Source organism: Staurois parvus, unplaced genomic scaffold (genome assembly GCF_062004578.1).
Source record: "Staurois parvus isolate SC_StPar_1 unplaced genomic scaffold, SC_StPar_1.0 ptg002753l, whole genome shotgun sequence".
Lineage (NCBI taxonomy): Eukaryota > Metazoa > Chordata > Amphibia > Anura > Ranidae > Staurois > Staurois parvus.
This window is the reverse complement of record NW_028320549.1, coordinates 4279063-4300985: the sequence shown is the minus strand read 5'-3', so window position 1 is coordinate 4300985 and position 21923 is coordinate 4279063. Positions and strand designations below refer to the sequence as shown.

Sequence of the window (21923 nt, the reverse complement as noted above, 5' to 3'; positions counted from 1 at the left end):
GTTCTTGAGTATGTATATTAGGAGTCGCATATAAAAAGTAAAATAAGCCATTCACCTACACAAAATGTTCACACTAAACCTATCAAATGGTCAACGATGGTAAAGCTCACCTCCAGCCACAATGTGTTCCTCAGACAGGGAAGGGTTAGAACCTCATTAGGCTTTAATTACTTTCCATGTTCCCATAGACGGTATTTTTCTTTTCTATTCTGTCTGATATTTTAAACAGGAAGTGAGGAAAAATATCCCTCGTGGGCATACGGACTGCAATATAAACCTGACAGAATAAAACCCTCAATAACATGAAACCAATCAGACTGGAGTAATGCTTTTAAATTCTACCTTCTCTGGGAGAAGCACAGGGCTGCTGACCTCCTTGTGAAAATGCGAATTGCCTGGCTTTTATGAGCAGTTACATGTGAATGGCAGTTCCTGCCATTGATTTTACAAATCTGGCCAAGCAGCTGCTGGCCACATCTACCCACACACAGCTTGTAGACAGAAAAGGTAATCACTTGTGTAAATGGACCCCATGGGGGAGATGTACTAAAACTGGTGTACTGGTGCAGCTGCGCATGGTAGCCAATCAGGTTTTAACCTCAACATGTTAATGTGGCTCTAAAGACCTGAAGGTTTTTTACATTCACACATTCTATGCAAGAAGGTAACCCCCCCCCCCCCCCAATACTTACCTGAGCCCTCTCTTGAACCATCCAGCAAAGTGTACAGGAACTGAGGCTGTCCTTGGTCTTTCCCTCCTCATTGGCTGAGACACAGCAGCGGGAACCATTGGCTCCCACTGCTGTCAATCACAGCCAGTGAGGAGAGTGCGGGGGACAGGACCACGCCACTGCTCTGAGTCTTATGCCTGGTACACACTGTAAGTGTTTTTTGTTTGTCTTTGTTTTCGGTCAGCCTGGCGGGTTCAGCGGGAAAAAAAAAAAAAAAAAAACCAAGGGGCTCACTGTATTAATTATGTGATGTTAGTACATCGATCTCCCCGTTGAGCTATTGCGTTCTGACGGGGGGCTACCCCCTGTCAAAGCACACCAGTCAGCACGCACAGCCATTGGCTGAGAGTTCTGATCGGATGCCGATTGGCAGCTGTTTTTCCAGCATGCCCATCTGACAGAAGCCGACAGGCTGCTGTATACATGGGCTGAATCCAGCTGTTGAACCGGCCGATATTCGACCAGTGTGTACCAGGCTTTACGGACAGATTGACCAGGGCTCGGATGTGAGCATGCATCAGTGCCCCCATAGCAGGCAGCGTGCTATTGGGGGCATTGGTTAAGGGGGAGGAGCCAGCAGCACAAACTAGGGGGATTGGGGCTGCTCTGTGCAAAACCACAGCATAGAGCAGGTATGACATGTTTATTTTTTTTAAAAATTAAAACAAAGCTTTAATATCACTTTAAGCTTTTACAAAACGTGGAAGTGGATTGGGTTCTATGCAGAACCAGATTTAGCACCATGCAGCTTTAAAAAATAACCTCCATGTGTTGTATGTAAATATTGGCTTTCTGCTCTGACATCTGAAGTGCTGCAGTGTTGCATAACCCATCCCTTTCTCTAACACCTACAGTTGTGTTCAAAATAATAGCAGTCAGACATCACTAACCGGTACAATCACTGTTTTTGGTAGAAATTATATTTCTATATGGCAAATAATTTACTAGCAGGTGTAGTAGAGTAATAGAAATCCAACAGACCAAACAGTCATGACATGCATGCTGCTGATTCTGTGTAATTGAATCACTAATTGAAAGGGGCATGTTCAAAATAATAGCAGTGTGTAGTTCTATTAGTGAGGTCATTCATTCTTTGAAAAACAGGTGGCAATTATTGCCCTTATTTAAGTAAGGAAGGCAGCAAATGTTGTAGATGCTGGTTACAGTGCATTTCTCTCTGAAATTCTGAGGAAAATGGGTGGTTTCAGACATTGTTCAGAAGAACAGCGTACCTTGATTAAAAAGTTGATTGGAGAGGGGAAAACATATAAAAGAAGTGCAGAAAATGATAGGCTGCTCAGCTAAAATGATCGCAAATGCTTTAAAATGGCAACCAAAACCTGAAAGACGTGGAAGAAAGCGAAAAACTACCATTCGAATGGATAGAAGAATAGCCAAAATGGCAAGGACTCAGCCAACAATCAGCTCCAGGAAGATCAAAGAAGGTGTAAAGTTACCTGTGAGGACTGTTACAATTAGAAGACGCCTATGTGAAGCCAAGCTATCTGCAAGAAGCCCCCACAAAATCCCACTGTTGAAAAAAAGACGTGCTGAAGAGGTTACAATTGCCAAAGAGCACATTGACTGGCCTAAAGAGAAATGGCGCAACATTTTGTGGACTGATGAAAGTAAGATTGTTCTTTTTGGGTCTAGTGGCCGGAGAAGTTTGTCAGACGACCCCCAAACACTGAATTCAAGCCACAGTACACTGTGAAGACAGTGAAGCATGGTGGTACAAGCATCATGATATGGGGATGTTTCTCATACTACAGTGTTGGGCCTATTTATCGCATACCAGGGATCATGGATCAGTTTGAATACATCAGAATACTTGAAGAGGTCATGCTGCCTTATGCTGAAGAGGAACTGCCCTTGAAATGGGTGTTCCAACAAGACAACGACCCCAAACACACCAGTAAACGTGCAACATCTTGGTTCCAGGCCAACAAGATTGACGTTATGGAGTGGCAAGCCCAATCCCCAGATCTTAATCCAATAGAAAACTTGTGGGGTGACATCAAAAATGCAGTTTCTGAGGCAAAACCAAGAAATAGAGAAGAACTGTGGAATGTAGTCCAATCATCCTGGGCTGGAATACCTGTTCACAGGTGCCAGAAGTTGGTTGACTCCATGCAACACAGATGTACAGCAGTTCTCAGAAACAGTGCTTATACAACTAAATATTCATTAAGTGATTCAAAGGAAAGCAAAATCTTCAAACATTTTTCAGTTTATATAGTGAATGTTTGAGTTTGTAAAGAAGAATACAAACACTGCTATTTTTTGAACAGTCTAATATTCACTTTTCTTCAATTTTTTTAGAGGAACAACACAAATTTGATATATTTTTCTTCATGTTTTGATTTGGAATAGAAGGTGTAGTGTTCCCAATGCATTTGTGTGTATGGAAATAAAAGCTATCAGAAGGATTTTGAGCTTTATTCACTTTTTTCAACACACTGCTATTATTTTGAACACAACTGTACATCTGTCAGTGCAATGCATAAACCTAAAGAGAGGAAGCACATTGCAGAAGCATGCCAGAGCTCCAGCATCAAACCCTGAAAATCCATATTTACATATTTAGTGTTCCAGCTTTAGGATACTTGGGATGATAAAATCATGTACAGGTATTGTACTGGCTAGCAATCATAAGTACAATATATTGGGGAATTTGCTAATCACATTCCCTGATATACAGATATATAGATAACCACTAGAGGGGGAATTTACAAATTTGTATATAAAATACAATAAAACATGGAACAGCAAACCTAAAAATATGAAAGCTGTCTAAAAATTCCTTTCAGATGTTACAATATTGCTGAAAATACGATATGAGTTCTGGCACACATCTAAAACATGTTTTGCATCCTTTGCTTGTGTATAAATAATCCATTCTATCTGAGATCTCATTCGGGGAATGCATATCGTATTCAAGGTTCATGACTTTGTTTTATTGAAAATGTAACTGCTGTGCAGACATGCTGACAATAAATTTGTAATGTATAAAATAAACTGTAATAACTTGCTGTGATTGTTGATTTATAATTTTCTATAACACTAAATTTGATCTGATCCTCACTGCAGAGCTATGTATTTTGTTGTGGTATTGGCACACCTTTGTTATGTCCTATGTTGGGATATCAAAAACTAGTAGGTTGGAGCAAGGGCTTAGTGGCTAAGTACATGCTTTTCTATCAGACCTGAACTTTGGTACTATAATAGAAACATGGAAGACTTATGTTAGAAAAAGATCAACTGGGTTTTCACATCTCTACTTATATTTCTCTAGCCTTTCCTGATATGTTTTGTTCCTCAGACCTTGCACCATTTTTAGTGACCATCTTTGGGCTATCTATCTGTACATTTTTGTATGTGGGATCTCTAGAACCAGGACACTTCATTCTAAAAGGCTTAACTAAAGTGCTATATAGTGGAATCAGGATCTAATGATCTATTTAGGGGAATTTGGATCTCCTTCCTGATGGTGATCCCACTAGTGATAACTAAACATCTATATAGGGTAGCCTTTCTCAACCTTTTCAACACAGAGGAACCCTTGAAATAACTTTCCGGTCTCAGGGAACCCCTGCTAAAAGTTACTATATCTACAACTCATGATCCATTAGTGTGGTGGTCAGTGGAAAGAATGTTTTTTACATTTGTGAACATTGGGAATAATTCTCCCTCCATTACAAATATCTAAAATGATTGATGGTTTCAGTGGGAACTGAAGAGAGGCAAAATTTGCTCAAGGAACCCATAGCAACCTCTGGAGGAACCCTAGTTGAGACATCCTTATATAGGGGAATCAGCCTCCCTCTTCCTGATGGTGATCCCTCTAGTGATCACTAGAAATTTTTATATTGGAATCAGGACCTCCATCCTCCTGCTGTGACCCCTCTAGCAATAACTAATGATCTATATAGGGGAATTAGAACTTCTTCCTCTTGTTGATGACTGACAGAAGAAAAGGATCGAGTGGATTCTGGCATCCCCACTTATGTTCCTTCAGTTTCTCCTGATATACACTATATTCCAAAAGAATTAGGACACCCCTCCAATTCATTGGATTCAGGTGTTCTAATCACCTCCATAGCCAAAAATGTTTAAAATCAAGCACCAAGGCATGCAGACTGCTTCTATAAACATTTGTGAAAGAATGAGTCACTCTCAGGAGGAGTGAATTCAAGCGTGGTAACGTGATAGGTTGCTCCCTGTGCAATAAGTTCATCCGTGAAATTTCCTTGTTACTAAATATTTCACAGTCAACTGTTAGTGGTATTATAACAAAGTGGAAGCAACTGGGAACAACAGCAACAGCCATGAAGTGGTAGGCCAATGACAGAGCGGGGTCAGCGCATGCTGAAGCGCACAGTGCGCTAAACTCACCAACTGTCTGCAGAGTCAATAGCTAAAGACCTCCAAACTTCACGTGGCCTTCAGATTAGTACAATAGTGCATAGAGAGCTTCATGGAATGGGTTTTCATGGCCGAGCAGCTCCTTCCAAGCCTTATATCACCAAGTGCAACGTAAAGCCTCGGATGCAGTGGTGCAAAGCATGCCGCCACTGGACTCTGGAGTGACCAATCACGCTGCTCAGACTGGCAATCCAATGGACGTGCCTGGGTTTGGTGCTTGCCAGGAGAATGGTACTTGCCTGACTGCATTGTGCCAAGTGTAAAGTTTGGTGGAGGGGGATTATGATGTGGGGTTGTTTTTTAGGGGTTGGGCTTGGCCCCTTAGTTCCAGTGAAGGGAAATCTTAAGGCGTCAGCATACCAAGACATTTTGGACAATTCCATGCTCCCAACTATGTGGGAACAGTTTGGGGATGGCCCCTTCCTGTTCCAGCATGACTGCACACCAGTGCACAAAGCAAGGTCCATAAACACATAGATGAGCGAGTTTGGGGTGGAGGAACTTGACTGGCCTGGTCCTGACCTTAACCCGATAGAACACCTTTGGGATGAATTAGAGCAGAGACTACAAGCCAGGCCTTCTTGTCCGACATCAGTGTCTGAACTCACAAATGCGGGTTGAAGGGTTGAAGCTGTTATAGCTGCAAAGGGTGGGCCAACTCAACATTGAACCCTACGGACTAAGACTGAGATGCTATTAAAGTTCATGTGCATGTAAAGGCAGGAGTCCCAATACTTTTGGCAATATTGTGTATTTTGTCCCTCGGACTTTGCACCGTTTATATTGACCATCTCTAGGCTTGCTCTATCCATATATTTGTATATGTGGGATCTCCAAAACCAGGACATACTATTCTAAAAGGTCTAACTAAAGTCCTATATAGTGGAATCTGGACCTCCTTCCTCCTACTGGTGATCCCTTTAGTGCCAACAAAAGATCTATATAATGGAATTGGGGCTTCCATCCTCCTGGTGATGATCCCTGGTGATGATAACTAAAAGTCTATAAAATGAAGTTGGGATCTCCATACTCCTGCTGGTGATCCTTCTGAGGATAACTAATGCTCTATATCAGTGGTCTCCAAGCTACAGCCCTTTGCTTGCTTTTATCTAACCCTTGAGACATAATTCCTGCCACTAACAATGGGGCACTATTCCATCCACTGACACCAATGATGGGACATGATTCCTTCCACTGACACCAACAATAGGACACTGTTCCTCCAACTGGCACCAACAATTTCTCCTCCTTATACCAAAGACTGGCAATTGTTTACTCCCACTAGGCAAAGTTGGCCCCACTAAACTTTGAAGGACATTAAAGTGGCCCTTTCTTTGGAAAATCTGGAGACCCCTGTTCTATATAGTAGAATCGGGACCTCCTTCTTGCTGGTGATCCCACTTGTGATAACTAAATATCTGAATAGGTGTATCAGGAACTCCCTCCTCTGCTGGTGATTTCTCAAGTGATAACTAAATACTGTATCTATAGAGGGGAATCCCTATATACTGTAGACACTCCAGAATACTTTTGCTTTCCCTGCTGCCTGGCAATACAGTTTGCTCATTTTGCAATAATTTGAAATGATCAGCCTCCCCCCACAATTATTTTTTTTTTAAGTAGTTTTGGATAGCAGTATAACGCCAATACTGGGCTTGTAATATATTATGTCGTTTGCATCACCCTAGCAGTGATTATGATAGGGCTGTTTTTACTCCAGTATAGCTCTGTCATTTGGAATATGTGTGATGCAAAGTATAACACCAGGGCAGTAGAGGCAAAAGTTGCCAAGGTGAGATGTGCTGTTCAGTATGTATGGAAACATAGAAGATGGTGGCAGTGTTTTAGCTATGTTTTTCAAATAAAGGTATGCCTTTCAAAAAAAAAAAAAAAAAGCTCTAATTCATATACAGTGAAACACCACTGTATGCCATGTATAATGCACTCTTAAGTCACAGCACACAATGTACTTATTTACCAAGAATGCATTGCTAAAAATGACTACTAGAGGTTCATTAGTCAGACTTCAGGTACTGCATTGATCCAGGAACAAAAATCTCTGATACAGAAGTCATGTCTCCTCCAGTATTGCTGTGCTGCTCTTCTAGCATCTTCTGGGTCACTGCAACATCCAACTTCTGACTCCTGAAACTTGATAAAGGAATGAAAATGCCAAAAGCTTTTAAAATACAATAAGTTTTATTAAGAACATCATAAAGAAATCTGCTGCCCCTCTGGCCAGCAAGACATTCCATGGGGCATGGGAGAAATGATTACATGGGACTGGCCTGCAGAAGGAAGAACACGTGGCAAGTAGAGAAGTGACACCTGAGCAAAGTTCGGAGGAGATCTAGGGAAACAACCCATCAACTGACCTATCTTTGTTGGAGAACTGATTGTGCTTTGGAGGAAGACAAGGTTTTATAGAGGGAGCAAGGGGTGAAGGGGCTGAAGCAGAACACAGAAATATGTCCTAAAAAGGACACTGAGATTGTTTCAAATGACTGAGCGGTTACGATCTCTCTCTCTTTCTATATATATAATAAATGTGTCAATTTCTGAAGCAGGGAAAGTAGCTAATCTGCAAATTGACGGATCTTACTATACAGACATTCGTAATAATTGGTTGTCTGTGCCTGCCCTTAAAGTCCAGAGGAGCCATATCAAGTCTAGCCCCCGCCCCAACCACTGCTTCATCATAAATGACGCATAATACACAGGAAGGAAGATTTCTACTAGCTTGTGGGATTCACACCAAGCTATCCTATAACATGAGGAGAAGAGCCCAAACCCAGGTCCAAGTTTTTTATGTCCATAATATGAATATGACTGTTAGAGCCTTGTGATTCCACCCTAGAAATGTCCTTAGAAAGGGTAGTTGTTTTCTAGACAATGCATTGAAGTTATCTTATGCGGTCAAATAGTGCTTTGTGTGGTCCTTTAGGTTTATTTGGAGGCTTGGTTCTATGTCTAATACTGCCCTGAGTTGAACTGACAAGCTGCATTCCAATAATATATAAGTTCATCCAGCACTATGGTCACCTTCACCATGTAAATGTGATAGGTGCACTGTAGAGATAGACTTTCACCTGTAGTTTGAATTCTGATTACTCTCTGTGTTCTTGCTCTGGCAACAAATAGCAATAGCTGCAGCTCCTTTGCCGCCTTTTGGATTTAAAACAACACAAGTGTTATCAATTGGATATGATCCAAGAGCAGTAGAGCTTCGTGTATATCCATTGCAACCAGTCAGGGTCCAGCCATCATCACATGACACCGTCACCTGCAATGCCAACCACAGCAATGTTAATTTCATATTATTACAGTCAGGAAAAAAGACGTGTATTGCTTATCTCTAAGATATCTCCATGAATGGTTGGTAACATCTAACACAGTTGTGTGCAACAGAAGCTGCAGCAAGCCAGATAGAGTCCACCTTATTCCCTGCCAGGGCAACATTCAGCATAATCTAGCTCTTTCCTCCCCAGAATGACTCTTAGTGACCCCCCCCCCCCCCCATTCATTGGATTTAAAGTAGTGGTGAACCGAAATGAAAATTCTGATACCAAAACCAAAAATTCAGGTTGCACTTGGCCGAAAACCGATATGGACAGTTTTTAAAAATGAATATATATTTTTTGGAAAAAAATACACCTTACTGAAAAAAAAAACCAATATATACCTACATTTTTTTGTAAAATATGAAATATGATGTTTACAGCAAGTAAATAGAAACCCAACATGTCATGCTTTAAAATTGCGCACGCTCGTGGAATGGCGTCAAACTGCGGTACTTAAAAATCTCCATGAACGACTCTTTAAAAATTTCTACAGGTTACCAGTGTAAGGTTACAGAGGAGGTCTAGAATTATTGCTCTTGCTCTGACGTTCATGGCGATACCTCACATGTGTGGTTTGAACACCGTTTACATATGTGGGCGTGGCCTATGTATGTGTTCACCACTATGTGTGAGCACGGGGGGACAAGGGCACTTTTTTTTTTTAATTTATTACTTTTTTTTTTTTTACACTGTCCCTTTATAAAAAAAAATTAATCACTTTTATTCTTATCACAAGGAATGCATGCATCCCTTGTGATAGAAATAATTAGTGACAGGTCCTCTTTATGTAGAGATATGGGGTCAATAAGACCCCACATCTCTCCTCTACAATGTAAAGCATTAGATAAATAAAAGCATTGATCTAGTGCTTTAAAAAAAAAAAAAAGTGCCATTGCTCCGCTCCTCCAAGGGCATAGAGATGAGTGGAGGCCATCTTTCCTTCACTTATCTCTATGCCCAGCGCCGGGATAGCACGGTGGTTTCTCAGGTAAGGCTGAGAACTGCTGAGCGGTGGCAGCAGCGGGCTGTGGGGAGGAGCGGCAGGCGGGTGGCGGCAAGGGGAGGCAGCAGCAAGGGGTCGGGATTATTTTTGGCACCTGTATCAGTGCTTATTTTCATATCGGCCAACGGCCAATAGGGGTGTTTTCAGCCGAAACGTTTCGGCCACCGAAAGTTCGGTGCAGCCCTAATTTAAAGTGATACTAAAGATTCAGATTTTTTTTTTTTAAATAACAAACATGAGATACATACCTGCTCTGTGCAATGCAGTTACACAGAACAGCACCGATCCTTCTCTTTTCAGGTCCCTCGCTGTCCTCCCCCTGCTGAGTGCCCCCAGATCAAGCTACTTGCTCTAGGGGCACTCGTGCATGCTCACTCCCAAGCCACCTCTGTCTTTAAGACACGCAGAGCGTGGCTCGGCCCAGCTCCTTGCTCCCTCCTCACTGGCTGTGATTGACAGCAGCGAAAGCAAATGGCTCCCGCTGCTGTGTCACAGCCAATGAGGAAGTAGAGACCCGGGAGAGCTGCTGCTCTCGTGCACCTCGCTGGATCGCGATGGGCTCAGGTAAGTATTAGGGAGGGGGGGCTGCATTACTGCATAGAATGCATGAAGGTAAAAAACCTTCAGCTTTTAGAACCGCTCTAAGTTCTTTCACTCAGGGAAGCTTAGCCTAACGTAGCCATTACTTTGGGCAGTCTGCCTAGTAATGCCCACTCTTCCAAATTGACATCCACCTATCAAGGCATTTTAATATTTGACTATCTTGCATCAGGACTGAGGGCTCTTGAGAGGGCTGCTGAGACAGGATGCTGCGATGTTTTTAGAAAGCTATATCTAGCACCTCATTGGCTCCTTCCACAAGCAGTGATCTGCCTGTATTGCATAGAAAAGTAAAGAGAACAGGTGATAATATCACTGAATTCAAAAAAGGAGTGTAGGGCACTAGTGCATGCTCACTCCCGAGCCGCCTCTATAAGACTCACAGAGCCTGGCTCGGCCCTGCCACTTACTCCCTCCTCACTGGCTGTGATTGACAGCAGCGGGAGCCACCTGAACCAGAACAAGTATACAGATTAAGGAAATCGGGAAAGCCAAAGTCAGTGATGATAAAATCAGCCGAACCAAAGAATTAGGATATACGCCAGATAACCAGCATTTTCAGAAGGATAGGACAATAGAAAACGTCATATTCCTCACATGGCAGCATTCATTTTTTTAGTAAAGGAGCATAGAGTATACCCTCCATCTAATCACGATGCTCTGCTGCATCAAAAAGTTTGGAAAAAGAATACAACATTGCACACTAAACCAGAACGTAGAAGGAGTACCTTTTCGGTGAAGCCCACAGGAGCATGCTCTTTGACTTTGCAGGCAATACTCGGAGCATGACAGCACAAAGCATGGGAGGTAATCTCATTTTTCCCAATACACACCGGGTCCTTTTTGCCAATGTGGTGCACCGGCCTCACGTGATCACTCAAATGTCCATTCAGGGAGTGAGAGCTGCAGCCTGAAAAAGAACATTAATAACTACTTAAAGCAGAACTTTCCCTATAAAAACTTTATTAAAAAAATAATGTTCTTTAGCAAGGAACATACATTCCACATTAATAGTTATGCTACCAAAATTAGGGTGTGCTGTAAATTGCCTCCAGCATTGCTCCTGTTTCTTCTTGCCCGAGACTGCTATTTACTGAAGACCAGAGCCCCTGACCGCGCAGTACTGCAATCCGGTGCCCACTGTGTCTGGAGGACACAGTGGAACATCGATCGCTGTACGGGAACTCTGTGTGAGGTCCTGATCATGTGATCACTGATTGGCCAATCAGTGATCACATGAATAGTAGTAAGCAAGATGTCACTTGCTGACATCATTGCTTACTACTAGTGAAATCTGTGAATGATCACAGAGGTCACATGGTACAAGTCTATTCACAACAGCCTTGTACCATGTAACAAGCTGTGACCAATCACAGCTCTCACAGTATTTCTCAATGGCTGAAAGAATGCAGCCAGAGAGAAGGAGAAATTATTGCTTTTACAGCCTTTATGGGTTTAAAAGCAATCAGTGTAAAAATAAAATCTTCATTACCCCCCACAAGTAGTACAGTGTCACTATGGTGACACTGTACTGCTAGGGTGACAGTATGTTAAAAAAAAAACATAAATTATATAAAACAATAAAATAAAAATGTAAAAATAAATTTAGAAAAATTATATTTTTTGGTTATAAACTAATTTGGGTTTATTTTTTTTTACTAAAAAGATAGCTGAATACATTTTGGCCAAGATGTATGAACAAAGATTTATTTGCAAAATTTTATAAGAAAAACACTTTTTTTCAAAATGTTTGGACTTTTTCATTTATATAGCATAAAAATAAAAATCCCCGTGGTGAATAAATACAACCAAAATAAAGTTTTATCTGTCTCAAAAAAATGCTAAAAATTTTATATGGGTACAGTGTTGCATGACCGCGCAATTGTCATTCAAAGTGTGATAGCACTGAAAGCTGAAAATTGGCCTGGATAGGAAGGGGGTGAAAGTGTCCTGACTAGAAGGGGGTGAAAGTGTCCGGACTTGAAGTGGTTAAAGACGACATTGAGACAAGTGTAGCCTGAGCACCGGCCTCCAGCTTTCATTAACAATGCAGCGACTGAGCTTGGGTGAGTTTAATTTCACTGCTAATAGAACTGCCTGGAATCTTTTATATTTGCCCCTGCAAAAAGGCAGATGAAGATTGTGACAAAATCAGACTCTATAGTACAATTTTATCAATCAAACATGGTTTTAGGCATTGGGAGCTGGAAAGGAGGTCATAAGGCAGCTTACAGAGGGAGGATGGTTGGGGGGACCTCAGCAGTATATGGTGTTCTTTCACAGTCCAATGAGCAGATGGTGATTGGGGATGCTGTAAAGCTGCAGTAAGTGAATAATAGTGCGACTTCTGACTATTCAGTGTGGTAAGAGTCTGAATAACAAGACTGGTTTAAACAGAATTCAGAATATTTTGATGGGAAAAATAGCTGTCCTATTATTATCTTAAAGCGGAGTTCCAGCTGAAAAAAAAAAATAAAAGTCAGCAGCTACAAAAACTGTAGCTGCTGACTTTTAAAATACAGTACAGTCACTTTAGTCCCTCGGTCCAGCGGCGTCCTCACCAAGGCTGGTTTCACTGGACGTCTTCTCTCCCCGGCGCCGGCATCTTCAGTATGGGCACCTGGCTGTGACAGCTTGTGGCTTCACAGCCAGGTGCCCACTGCGCATGCGTGAGAAGCGCTGTGCTTTGTGAATGGCCCTGTAGTCTTCTGGGACCTGTCACGTGTCCCAGGAGACTACGGGGAGAGAGAGGAGAACAACTTTTTCTACTAATCGCCTTGGCGATCGCTGCGGAAGTGGGAGCGGGTACCTGTCAAATTCGGGTACCCGTTTACCCCCGCTCCCCAAAGGTTCCAATCCTTACCCCCACTCCCCAAAGGTTCCAATCCTTACCCCCGCTCCCCAAAGGTTCCAATCCTTACCCTCGCTCCCCAAAGGTTCCAATCTTTAATAGGGAGCGGGGGACAAAGGCTTAAAGCAGAACTTCCCCTTTTGGGTGGAGCTCTGCTTTAAAGCATATGTTCACCTTTTATAACATGTTATGTGTTACACCCATATTCAGGGTGTAATATGTTACAGATGCACCAGCCTCCCCGTTTTGACAGCGAGCAGGGGGATTATCCCCCTTACTCGCTGTCACAGTCTAAAAAAAACATGGCCATGTCATTTATTCACAGTGTCCTGTGAATGTGAAAACTACTAGTACTGACAGCCTTTGTGGATGTCGGCTTGTAGTTCTCAATGAGCTACCAGGGTGATGTTAAGTTCTCTTGTGGTCCATTGATTCTTCCTGCTAAAGTGTAACTGCCTGCCCGTAGCGGAGGTATGGGCCTACACACACACAGACAATCTGCAGAACTGTGACATTACACCCATGATCTGCTGATTATGCATGCAGTGCTTTACAGGCTCCCACCAAAAAAATAATAAATGCATATTTTTTACCTGCAAAAAAAGTGCATTTATTATTTTTTGTAAAGGTGAACTTATTGTTTAAAGATCATTTTAATTTATTTTTAAAGTTCTGTCCCCTATGGAACAAACTAGATATGGCACTTTGTCCTATGTTTCTAAGTGCTTCTAGTGTTTCTAGATACAAGGGTCCAGGGGCAGACTGACAACTCATGGGGCCCCCGGGCAATAGGGGATCATGGGGCCCCTGTGTCCTTGCCCAAACTCAAAAAAGCCTATGAAAAAGGTACCAGGGGCATCTCATGGGGCCCCCTACTGACCGCGGGCCCTCGGGCAGTGCCCGAGTTTCCAAATGGTCAGTCCGCCCCTGCAAGGGTCCAAACTTTTCACCTCCCTTCTGCCACGGTTGATCTGATAACAGCTATAAGATGGCTTATTCACAGCTGCAGCTTATCTCCTCTATGAACACTTTAACTGGATAGGCAGCGGCAAAAGGAATGCAGAGGGAAGGGGCGACATGTCAGTCTCTGCATTCCTATTACCATTGCCTGGCTCTGAAAAGGGTTGAAAGCTGAAACAAGCTGCCGCTATGAATCAGCCATCTCCTTCCTAGATGTTTTCAGAGACGCTGTGGCACGGGGGGAGAGAAGCAGGTTTGATCCCATAGCAAAGGTTAGAAAGCACTTAAAAAAACTTCAGACAAAGTAATAGAGAACTGAAAAAATATGATGGATCTTTGAAATTTTAAATATTTTTTTAAATTTAAATGCGTAACTAGCTATTTGGCTGGAATTCCCTTGAATTCCTTGAAAATAATCAGTCATTGCAATGTCCAGTGATGTACAGTATTTATGAGTTTGCTTTAAAGTGGTTGTAAACTCTTACATATACCCAGTGAAATGACTGACCTCAGGCAATACACAGAGATTAAAGAAATCCTCCTACATAAATTGTACCTGTTTATCTGTTGCAATCTGTCGTTGCATCAGCTCAAAGTCCAGAATTTACATTGGATATACTGTATCAGCTCTGAAAAGCAGGGGTGGAGAGCTGAAATTATATTAGTGAGCAGAACTTTGATAGCTGATTGGAGGGAAAGGACACCCCCCCTTCACACAGCTCACAAGAACAGAGCCGAAGGCTGTCAACCACAGGCTGTTTGCTGGAGCTCCTTCCCATCACTATTTTTCTATTAGTGTCAGGAAAACTTCAGAGGTGACTAATGCTGATAACAGAGGGACAAGTCAGCAGACAGAAATTAAGCTTAGTGCTCTGGACTGAGACAAGTACACACAAAAGAGGGATATGTTTTGTTCATATTTCATGCTTGAGGTTTACAATGACTTTAAATTATTAGTGTGTACCTGTTAGAACATGGTCCTCCTCTGAGCAGCTGGCAGTGGTCATGGTGTTAGTATCATCAGGAATACTAGCATTAACCTGGCAATTTGCTTTTGGCCAAACACAGCATCTTGCGATAGCATATACCCCGTCACCTCCAAATGCATTGTGGGCAATGCAGGTCTTCTTACCATCCTTATCCTGTGGGTTGAAGAAAGCCAGTCAATATCATCAGTCATATGTATCTTCCAGAATCCTGACCTGCGTAACAAATTGTACGCATAGCTATCAATATGGTGTCAGCACAACAGACAAATATTGGGCTTGTGCAATACAAAAGTTCCAAGTGTAGAAAAACAGTTGATCTGATTAATGTTTACTCAATTCAGATCAGTGGATGATGAATTCTGATTAAGTGGCAGAGATGACTCAATGTACATATTGATATTGTCTGACACCTATATATGTTATCTGAAAGTTATCACATGGTGAAAAATAGCTCACCTAGTGAAACAGATTTAGCATAGAAAGAGTGCTTGGGACATGATGGTGCACCTTACAGCTTCTCAGCTTTAAAGTAGATGTTAATGCAGAAGTTGTGAATGAGGCTAGTGCAGGAGGGTGTTCCATTTGTATGTAAAACACCATTACTAATTTAAAAAAAAAAAATGTATATTACCTATTATTGGTGGTTTTACTGGTGGGCGCTTGACTGCAATCTTTCAGGGATCTATTAAGCTAGCTTTGGCTGTGGAGGAATGGGGAGGATGCCGGCATAGTTTTAGCAGCAGCAGCACTTCTTTCTGTGGCTACACAGATTTTGAAGGGTGAAAAATGGTAGACTCTAGTCACACCATGCATCCCAGCATGGTGCCTTGTATCCCAGTGCTGGAACAAACATGCTGGGTTGACAACACTATAACAGGTTTTTCAGCCCATGGTTAGTGTTGTCAGTATTAAACAGAAAGGAGTGGAGACACAAAGATACTGGCAAGGTCATCAGGTAAAGTGCTGTGAAAAAGTATTTGTCCCCTTCTTTTTTTATATTGTTTTGCATATAAAAATATTCAGATCATCAAACAAAATTATTACACAAAGATAATCAGAGTAAATAGTAACCCCCCACCCCCCCTTTGCTAAATCATCAATGAACTGTCGTTAACCACATTTTTGGAATGCTGAGTTAAATTACACTTGCCACACCCAGGCCTGATTACTACCAGACCTGCTGAATCAAGAAATCACTCAAATAGAAATTGTCTGACACAGTGAAGCACGCTAAAAGATCTCAAAAAGCAAAACATCATGCCATAATCTAAAGAAATTCAAGAACAGATGAGAACTAAAGTAATTGACATGTATCAGTCTGGAAAGGGTTACAAAGCCATTTCTAAGGCTTTGGGGCTCCAGTGAGCCTTGGTAAGAGCCATTATCCACAAATGGAGAAAACTTGGAACAGTAGTGAACCTTCCCAGGAGTGGCCGGCCTAGCAAAATTATTTCAGGCATGACTCATCCAGGAGGTCATAAAAGAACCCAGAACAACACCTAAAGAACTGCAGGTCTCAGTTAATGTCGGTGTTCAGGATTCAACAATCATGATTCTACAATAAGAAAGAGACTGGGCAAAAACAGCATCCATGGGAGAGCTCCAAGGCAAAAGCCACTGCTGACCAAAAAGAACACAAAGGCTCGGCTCACATTGCGAAAAAACATCTTGATTATCCCCAAGACCTTTGGGCAAACATTCTGTGGACTGATGAGACAAAAGTTGAACAATATGGAAGGTGTGCATCCCATTACATCTGGCATAAAACTAACACAGCATTTCATAAAATGAACATTATACAGTCAAACGTGGTGGTAGTGTGATGGTCTGGGGCTGCAGGGCTTTGCAGCTTCAGGACCTGGACGACTTGCCATAATTTATGGAACCATGAATTCTGCGCTCTTCCAGAAAGGAGAATGTCTGTTTGTGACCTCAAGCTCAAGCGCACTTGGATTATGCAGCAGGACAATGATCCGAAACCCATCAACAAGTTCACCTCTGAATGTCCCAAAAAAAAAAAACGAAATTAGGGTTTTGGAGTGGCCTAGTCAAAGTCCTGGACTTAAATCCCATTGAAATGCTGTGGCATGACCTTAAGCAGGCTGTTCATGCTCGAAAACCCTCCTATGTGGCGGAATAAAACAAGAGAGGGCCAAAATTCCTTCACACAAATGTGAAAGACTCATTGCCAGTTATCACAACACTTGGTTGCAGTTGTTGCCACCAAGGGTGGCACAACCAGTTATTTGGTTTAGGGGGCAATTACTTTTTTAACATAGATCAATATATCAAAAATAGTTCTGCGCTAGTTACATAATAATAATTAATATAAATGTGATACTACACAGACTGCTTCTACAAACATTTGTGAAAGAATGGGTCGCTCTCAGGAGCTCATTGAATTCAAGCATGGTACCATGATAGGTTTCCACCTGTGCAATATGACCATCCATGAAATTTCCTTGGTACTAAATATTCTACAGTCAACTGTTAGTGGTATTATAACAAAGTGGAAGCAACTGGGGACAACAGCAACTTAGCCACGAAGTAGTAGGACACGTAAAATGACAGAGGTGACAGTGTGTAGAAGACGCCAACTGTGTGCAGAGTCAATAGCTAAAGACTTCCAAACTTCATGTGGCCTTCAGACTAGCACAATAACAGTGAGAGAGCTTCATGGAATGGTTTTCCATGGCTCAGCAGCTGCATCCAAGCTTTACATCACCAAGTGCAATGCAAAGCGTCAGATGCAGTGGTGTAAAGCACGCCACCACTGGACTTGAGAGCAGTGGAGACATGTTTTCTGGAGTGACAATTCACACTTCTCAGTCTGGCAATGCTATGGACGTGTCTGGGTTTGGCGGTTGCCAGAAGAATGGTACTTCCTGACTACATTGTGCCAAGTGTAAAGTTTGGTGGAGGGGGGATTATAGTGTGGGGTTGTTTTTGAGGGGTTGGTCTTGGCTCCTTAGTGCCAGTGAAGGGAACTCTTAAGGCGTCAGCATACAAAGACATTTTGGTCAATTTCACGCTCCCAACTTTGTGGGAACAGTTTGGGGATGGCCCCTTCCTGTTCCAACATGACTGCACACCAGTGCACAAAGCAAGGTCCATAAAGACATGGAGGAGTAAGTTTTGGGTGGAGGAACTTGACTTGCCTGCACAGAGTCCTGACTCAACCCGATAGAACACCGTAAATAAATTACTGTGAGCCAGGCCTTCTTGTCCGACATCACTGCCTGACCTCACAAATGCGCTTCTGGAAGGATGGTAAAACATTCCCATAGTCACACTCCTAAACCTTGTGGACAGCCTGCCCAGAAGAGTTGAAGCTGTTTTAGCTGCAAAGGTTGGGCCAACTTGAACCCTATGGACTAAGACTGGGATGCCATTAAAGTTCATGTGTGTGTAAAGGCAGGTGGCCCAATACTTTTGACAATATAATGTATACTGGAATTTCTGATGACTAGTATGAGAGGTCATTGAGTGCACTGCTGCTAGTTTTATTTTATATCACATTTTATTACGGTTAGTGCATTTTGTGCACAATTATGTTTATAGCTCCATTGTGAATCCCTGATGTATTGCTTTTATAACATAAAAGCATTCCATTTACCTATTTCTGGTGAGTGCGGTGTGTGAATTACACAACGGGTGTGAACACTGGTCAAGATCTCTTGTTTTTGGGAGACGATTGTATCTGATCAAGTGTATTGAATTCTACCTACTTTTGGAGTGGGACTATGACATTTCTGCACCAATTTATTTTTTTTATTTTTTTCCTTTTTTTGTCAGTTGATTTATATTATGTATATATATTTTTTGTGCTCTTTCTTTTTTGTGTTATTAGTGGAATCGCTAAGGAGCAGCAGCATTATATATCTGAAATTATTTTACACTAATTTTGGCACTGGTGGATTTTGTAGCATTAAGGTAGTACCCGTAACTGTGCAGATCCAATGGTGAGAAGATGCTTTAGTTTATCTGAGGTCAGTAAATGGTCAGGATAGTGAGCAGGTAAGGTTGAATAGAGTTTTAAATGCACTGTAAGTTAAACCTGGGTTGTGGCTCCCCAGCTCTTGAGGCACTACATGACTCAGTGTATCCTTCCCATTAAGTATGCTGAGGCTTTGTTAAACTTTGAAAGCCTCAAGTTGGTCATACCATTTTTCAGTTATACCCACTGCAGGTAAAATTACATTCTACAGCCTATTTAATGTAAGATGTATGTTCTATACACCTACCTCTACTTGCTCCCCTTTCCTTTTTCCATTTTTAGAAAAACTGGAGCAGCTGAACATTTCTTCATTCTCAGTACATTGGACAGAGGTAGTTGCTGTTCGGGCAAAGCCTGATGGTTTGGACCAAACCGTTCGACACAAGAGCTCCTCGTCTAAGAAAAGAAGAAAAAAAAAACAGTTATATGTCTTGGCTGCTTATGTTTGGCAGTGAGAAGTGATGGCTTTCAGGTAGGATAGCTCAGATGGGTTCGGACTAAGATCCATACACATCTGAGCTCATCCCTGATCCTAATGAGGAAAACGTCTTCTAATGGGTAGTCTCATAGCAGTATAGAATTAAAAATATATGTAGTCTAATATTACAGTATTAATGAAGGGGTAAAGAAAAATAAATAATACATGAACATGAATATCATTTCAGATAAGAAGAAAAACAAAGTATGAACAAACTGAACTGCTTCTTGTTCTGTCCATTGCAGTGTACCCCCAGCAGCCATAGTATGTCAACATGCCATGGGAATACAAAACTTTGTGTTATCCAGAGAGCAGTTTGCTTTGGCAGCTGCTGGAGTTTACAGTTCAGGTGTCTCTTTCAGGCTGAGAAGATATAATGGACAATTTGCTTTATTGTTGGCTTTGGAGTAAATCTATTTGCAGAGACCCACCAAAAGAAAAAAAAAATAGCAGAGGGTCTTACCCAATCTGTCCAAGACTAAAAAACCCCCAAAAAACTAGGCAATCTGTTATCCCATAGCAATCAACCTGATTCTGCCTTGCTGTAAAACAGAATTAAACAATTTGATTGGGTGCTAAGGGGGTCAGAGACAATTCTTCCATTTAACATGTGGACAAATGTAATAAAGAGCGCAGGGGAGGAAGCAATTGATGCCGCAATGTTCTTAGTTACAGTGCCTTACCACTGGCTAGTTTAACAGGTAATCCAGCAACCCTATTGGGAGTGATTAGTCTCTGGTCGTCAGGGAACCAGGCTTCGTTGATGGTGTTCTTAGTAGAGAACTGGATGAGCCGCTGTCGCAGTTCAGTTACAGTTAAGTCTGGTTTGCCATTTAGTATCATTGCTGCAATACCTAGAACACACAGTTACATAATGGTGACCAACAAACCAATTTGGCAGAAGAAACGGTAATGATATCAATACATAAAACATCAAAATGTGAGCTTTGTATGCCAGCACTATAAACCCTTATAAACTATGAATACCTTATTCATACCTGGAGACTTAGAGGGGGTTACCACTTTCAGTAAAATATCTCACTCTCAGACCACTGGACTGGGACACACAACAGTATCCTCCAATTACTATTTGATGGTTGTGGTAGAAAGACAATAGACCTCTTGCCTTGGAAATGTATTGATTTTAGTAGATTTCCAAAGCTTGAATGGAGTTGACCTTTTCCTTTAGCTGGAAAGCAGACTCATTGTGGGTGGACCTGGACTGCTGCCATGTGATTCAGTCTACCAAACAGCACTGTTCTGAGGAAAGACCCCCAATTCTAGACATTGCTGCACCACTTTACTAACAGTGGAAAGGCCCTCAGGTTAATCATAATGATACATATTTCGTTTGCATTAAAGAGGACCCAAAACTAGCATGCAATATTATGTTACATCCTTTTTACACAGACTTCAAGTAACTCTGTCAGGTTGGTATTACAGTAATAATTATGATACAGTGTTAGTTATTGTTGTAAGATGACACAGGCCTCCACAGTGGGAATACCAAAAAAATTAACATTAGGAAGCCATTATTAGACCTAGGAAAGCCAAGGGCTTCTCCCCATAGTAAAAGATACATAGACATATTAAAGAAAGCAAATGCAGTAATCTAAGCTACTACTCAGAATTTTTCTATTTATGTAAAATGCCACAGGTTACTGCAATTCGCATAAAGCCATTGCACTTTGCATGGCCCAGTGGATTTTGTAGGTACCCGTACCTGCCACATGCGCTGCTGCTTGTGAAGTTCCACTCTTAGATGTAAAGCAAGTGCTGCAATCACTAGAGGCCCCTATAATATCATCTCCTGGAGCAAACAAGTCAACACAATTTCCAAAATTTGTACCAAGCACTCCCATTGTTACTGGCTGGTCCTCATAGTTAGTGGCTCCAACTGTTATAACCTGTATAAGACAAAGGCATCCAACAAACACATTTTCTCACAGAATAAAAAAGGCAAACCAAGGTGTTACTCTAAAGCAGAAATTCTCAACCAGGGTTCCTCCAAAGATGCTAGAAGTTCCTTGAGCTGTGACTGGGTTACCTCCCATTTTAAATTTACAGTTTTTGCATAGTCTCAAAGCCAATGCCACTTGGCAGGCCCAGCTACACGACACCAGTGATATTTTTACCTGTCTGTAAGGTTGGCATTCTGATCACCACTGTAAGGAGGGCTGTCTTCACACTGGTTACCACTGTAAGTAGCATGGATACCCCTAACCTCAATTAACTGTTTTCATCAGGGGTGAGATCTTTGACCAATTATTTTTGGATTCTTCAAAGTTACAAAGGATGAGAAAGACTGCTCAAGAGACCAATATATATTGTTCCATGGCATGATGAATAAAGCTTAAAGCAATAAAACATTTTTTCATGATCCAGGGTTACCTGCAAAGTTTGCTCTGCAAATGACTGTCACAGAATCATGCAATCTCAGGCCTAGGTGTAACGGCTGAGTTTAGCAAGGAAGCGTTACTGTATGTGTAGTTAATTATATGATTAATTAAATTAGAATTGAGTTGCCTCTCCTGCCTGTTTCTAAGGT

At 41.8% G+C, this 21923-nt stretch overlaps 1 protein-coding gene across 1 annotated transcript in view; it reads right to left on the bottom strand.

The window, feature by feature from the left end:
• Positions 1–7336: 7336 nt before the first annotated feature.
• The window catches only part of PCSK9 (proprotein convertase subtilisin/kexin type 9), a 37935-nt gene continuing 23348 nt past the window's right edge, over positions 7337–21923 (bottom strand). Inside the window, exons 9-14 of the mRNA XM_089666530.1 lie at positions 21099–21282; positions 20059–20229; positions 19145–19293; positions 14876–15053; positions 10829–11010; positions 7337–8439 (exon numbers count right to left, since the gene is read on the bottom strand). Coding sequence (XP_089522656.1) covers positions 8242–8439; positions 10829–11010; positions 14876–15053; positions 19145–19293; positions 20059–20229; positions 21099–21282 — 1062 coding nt within the window. The 3' untranslated portion in view covers positions 7337–8241. The remainder of the gene's footprint in view (positions 8440–10828; positions 11011–14875; positions 15054–19144; positions 19294–20058; positions 20230–21098; positions 21283–21923) is intronic.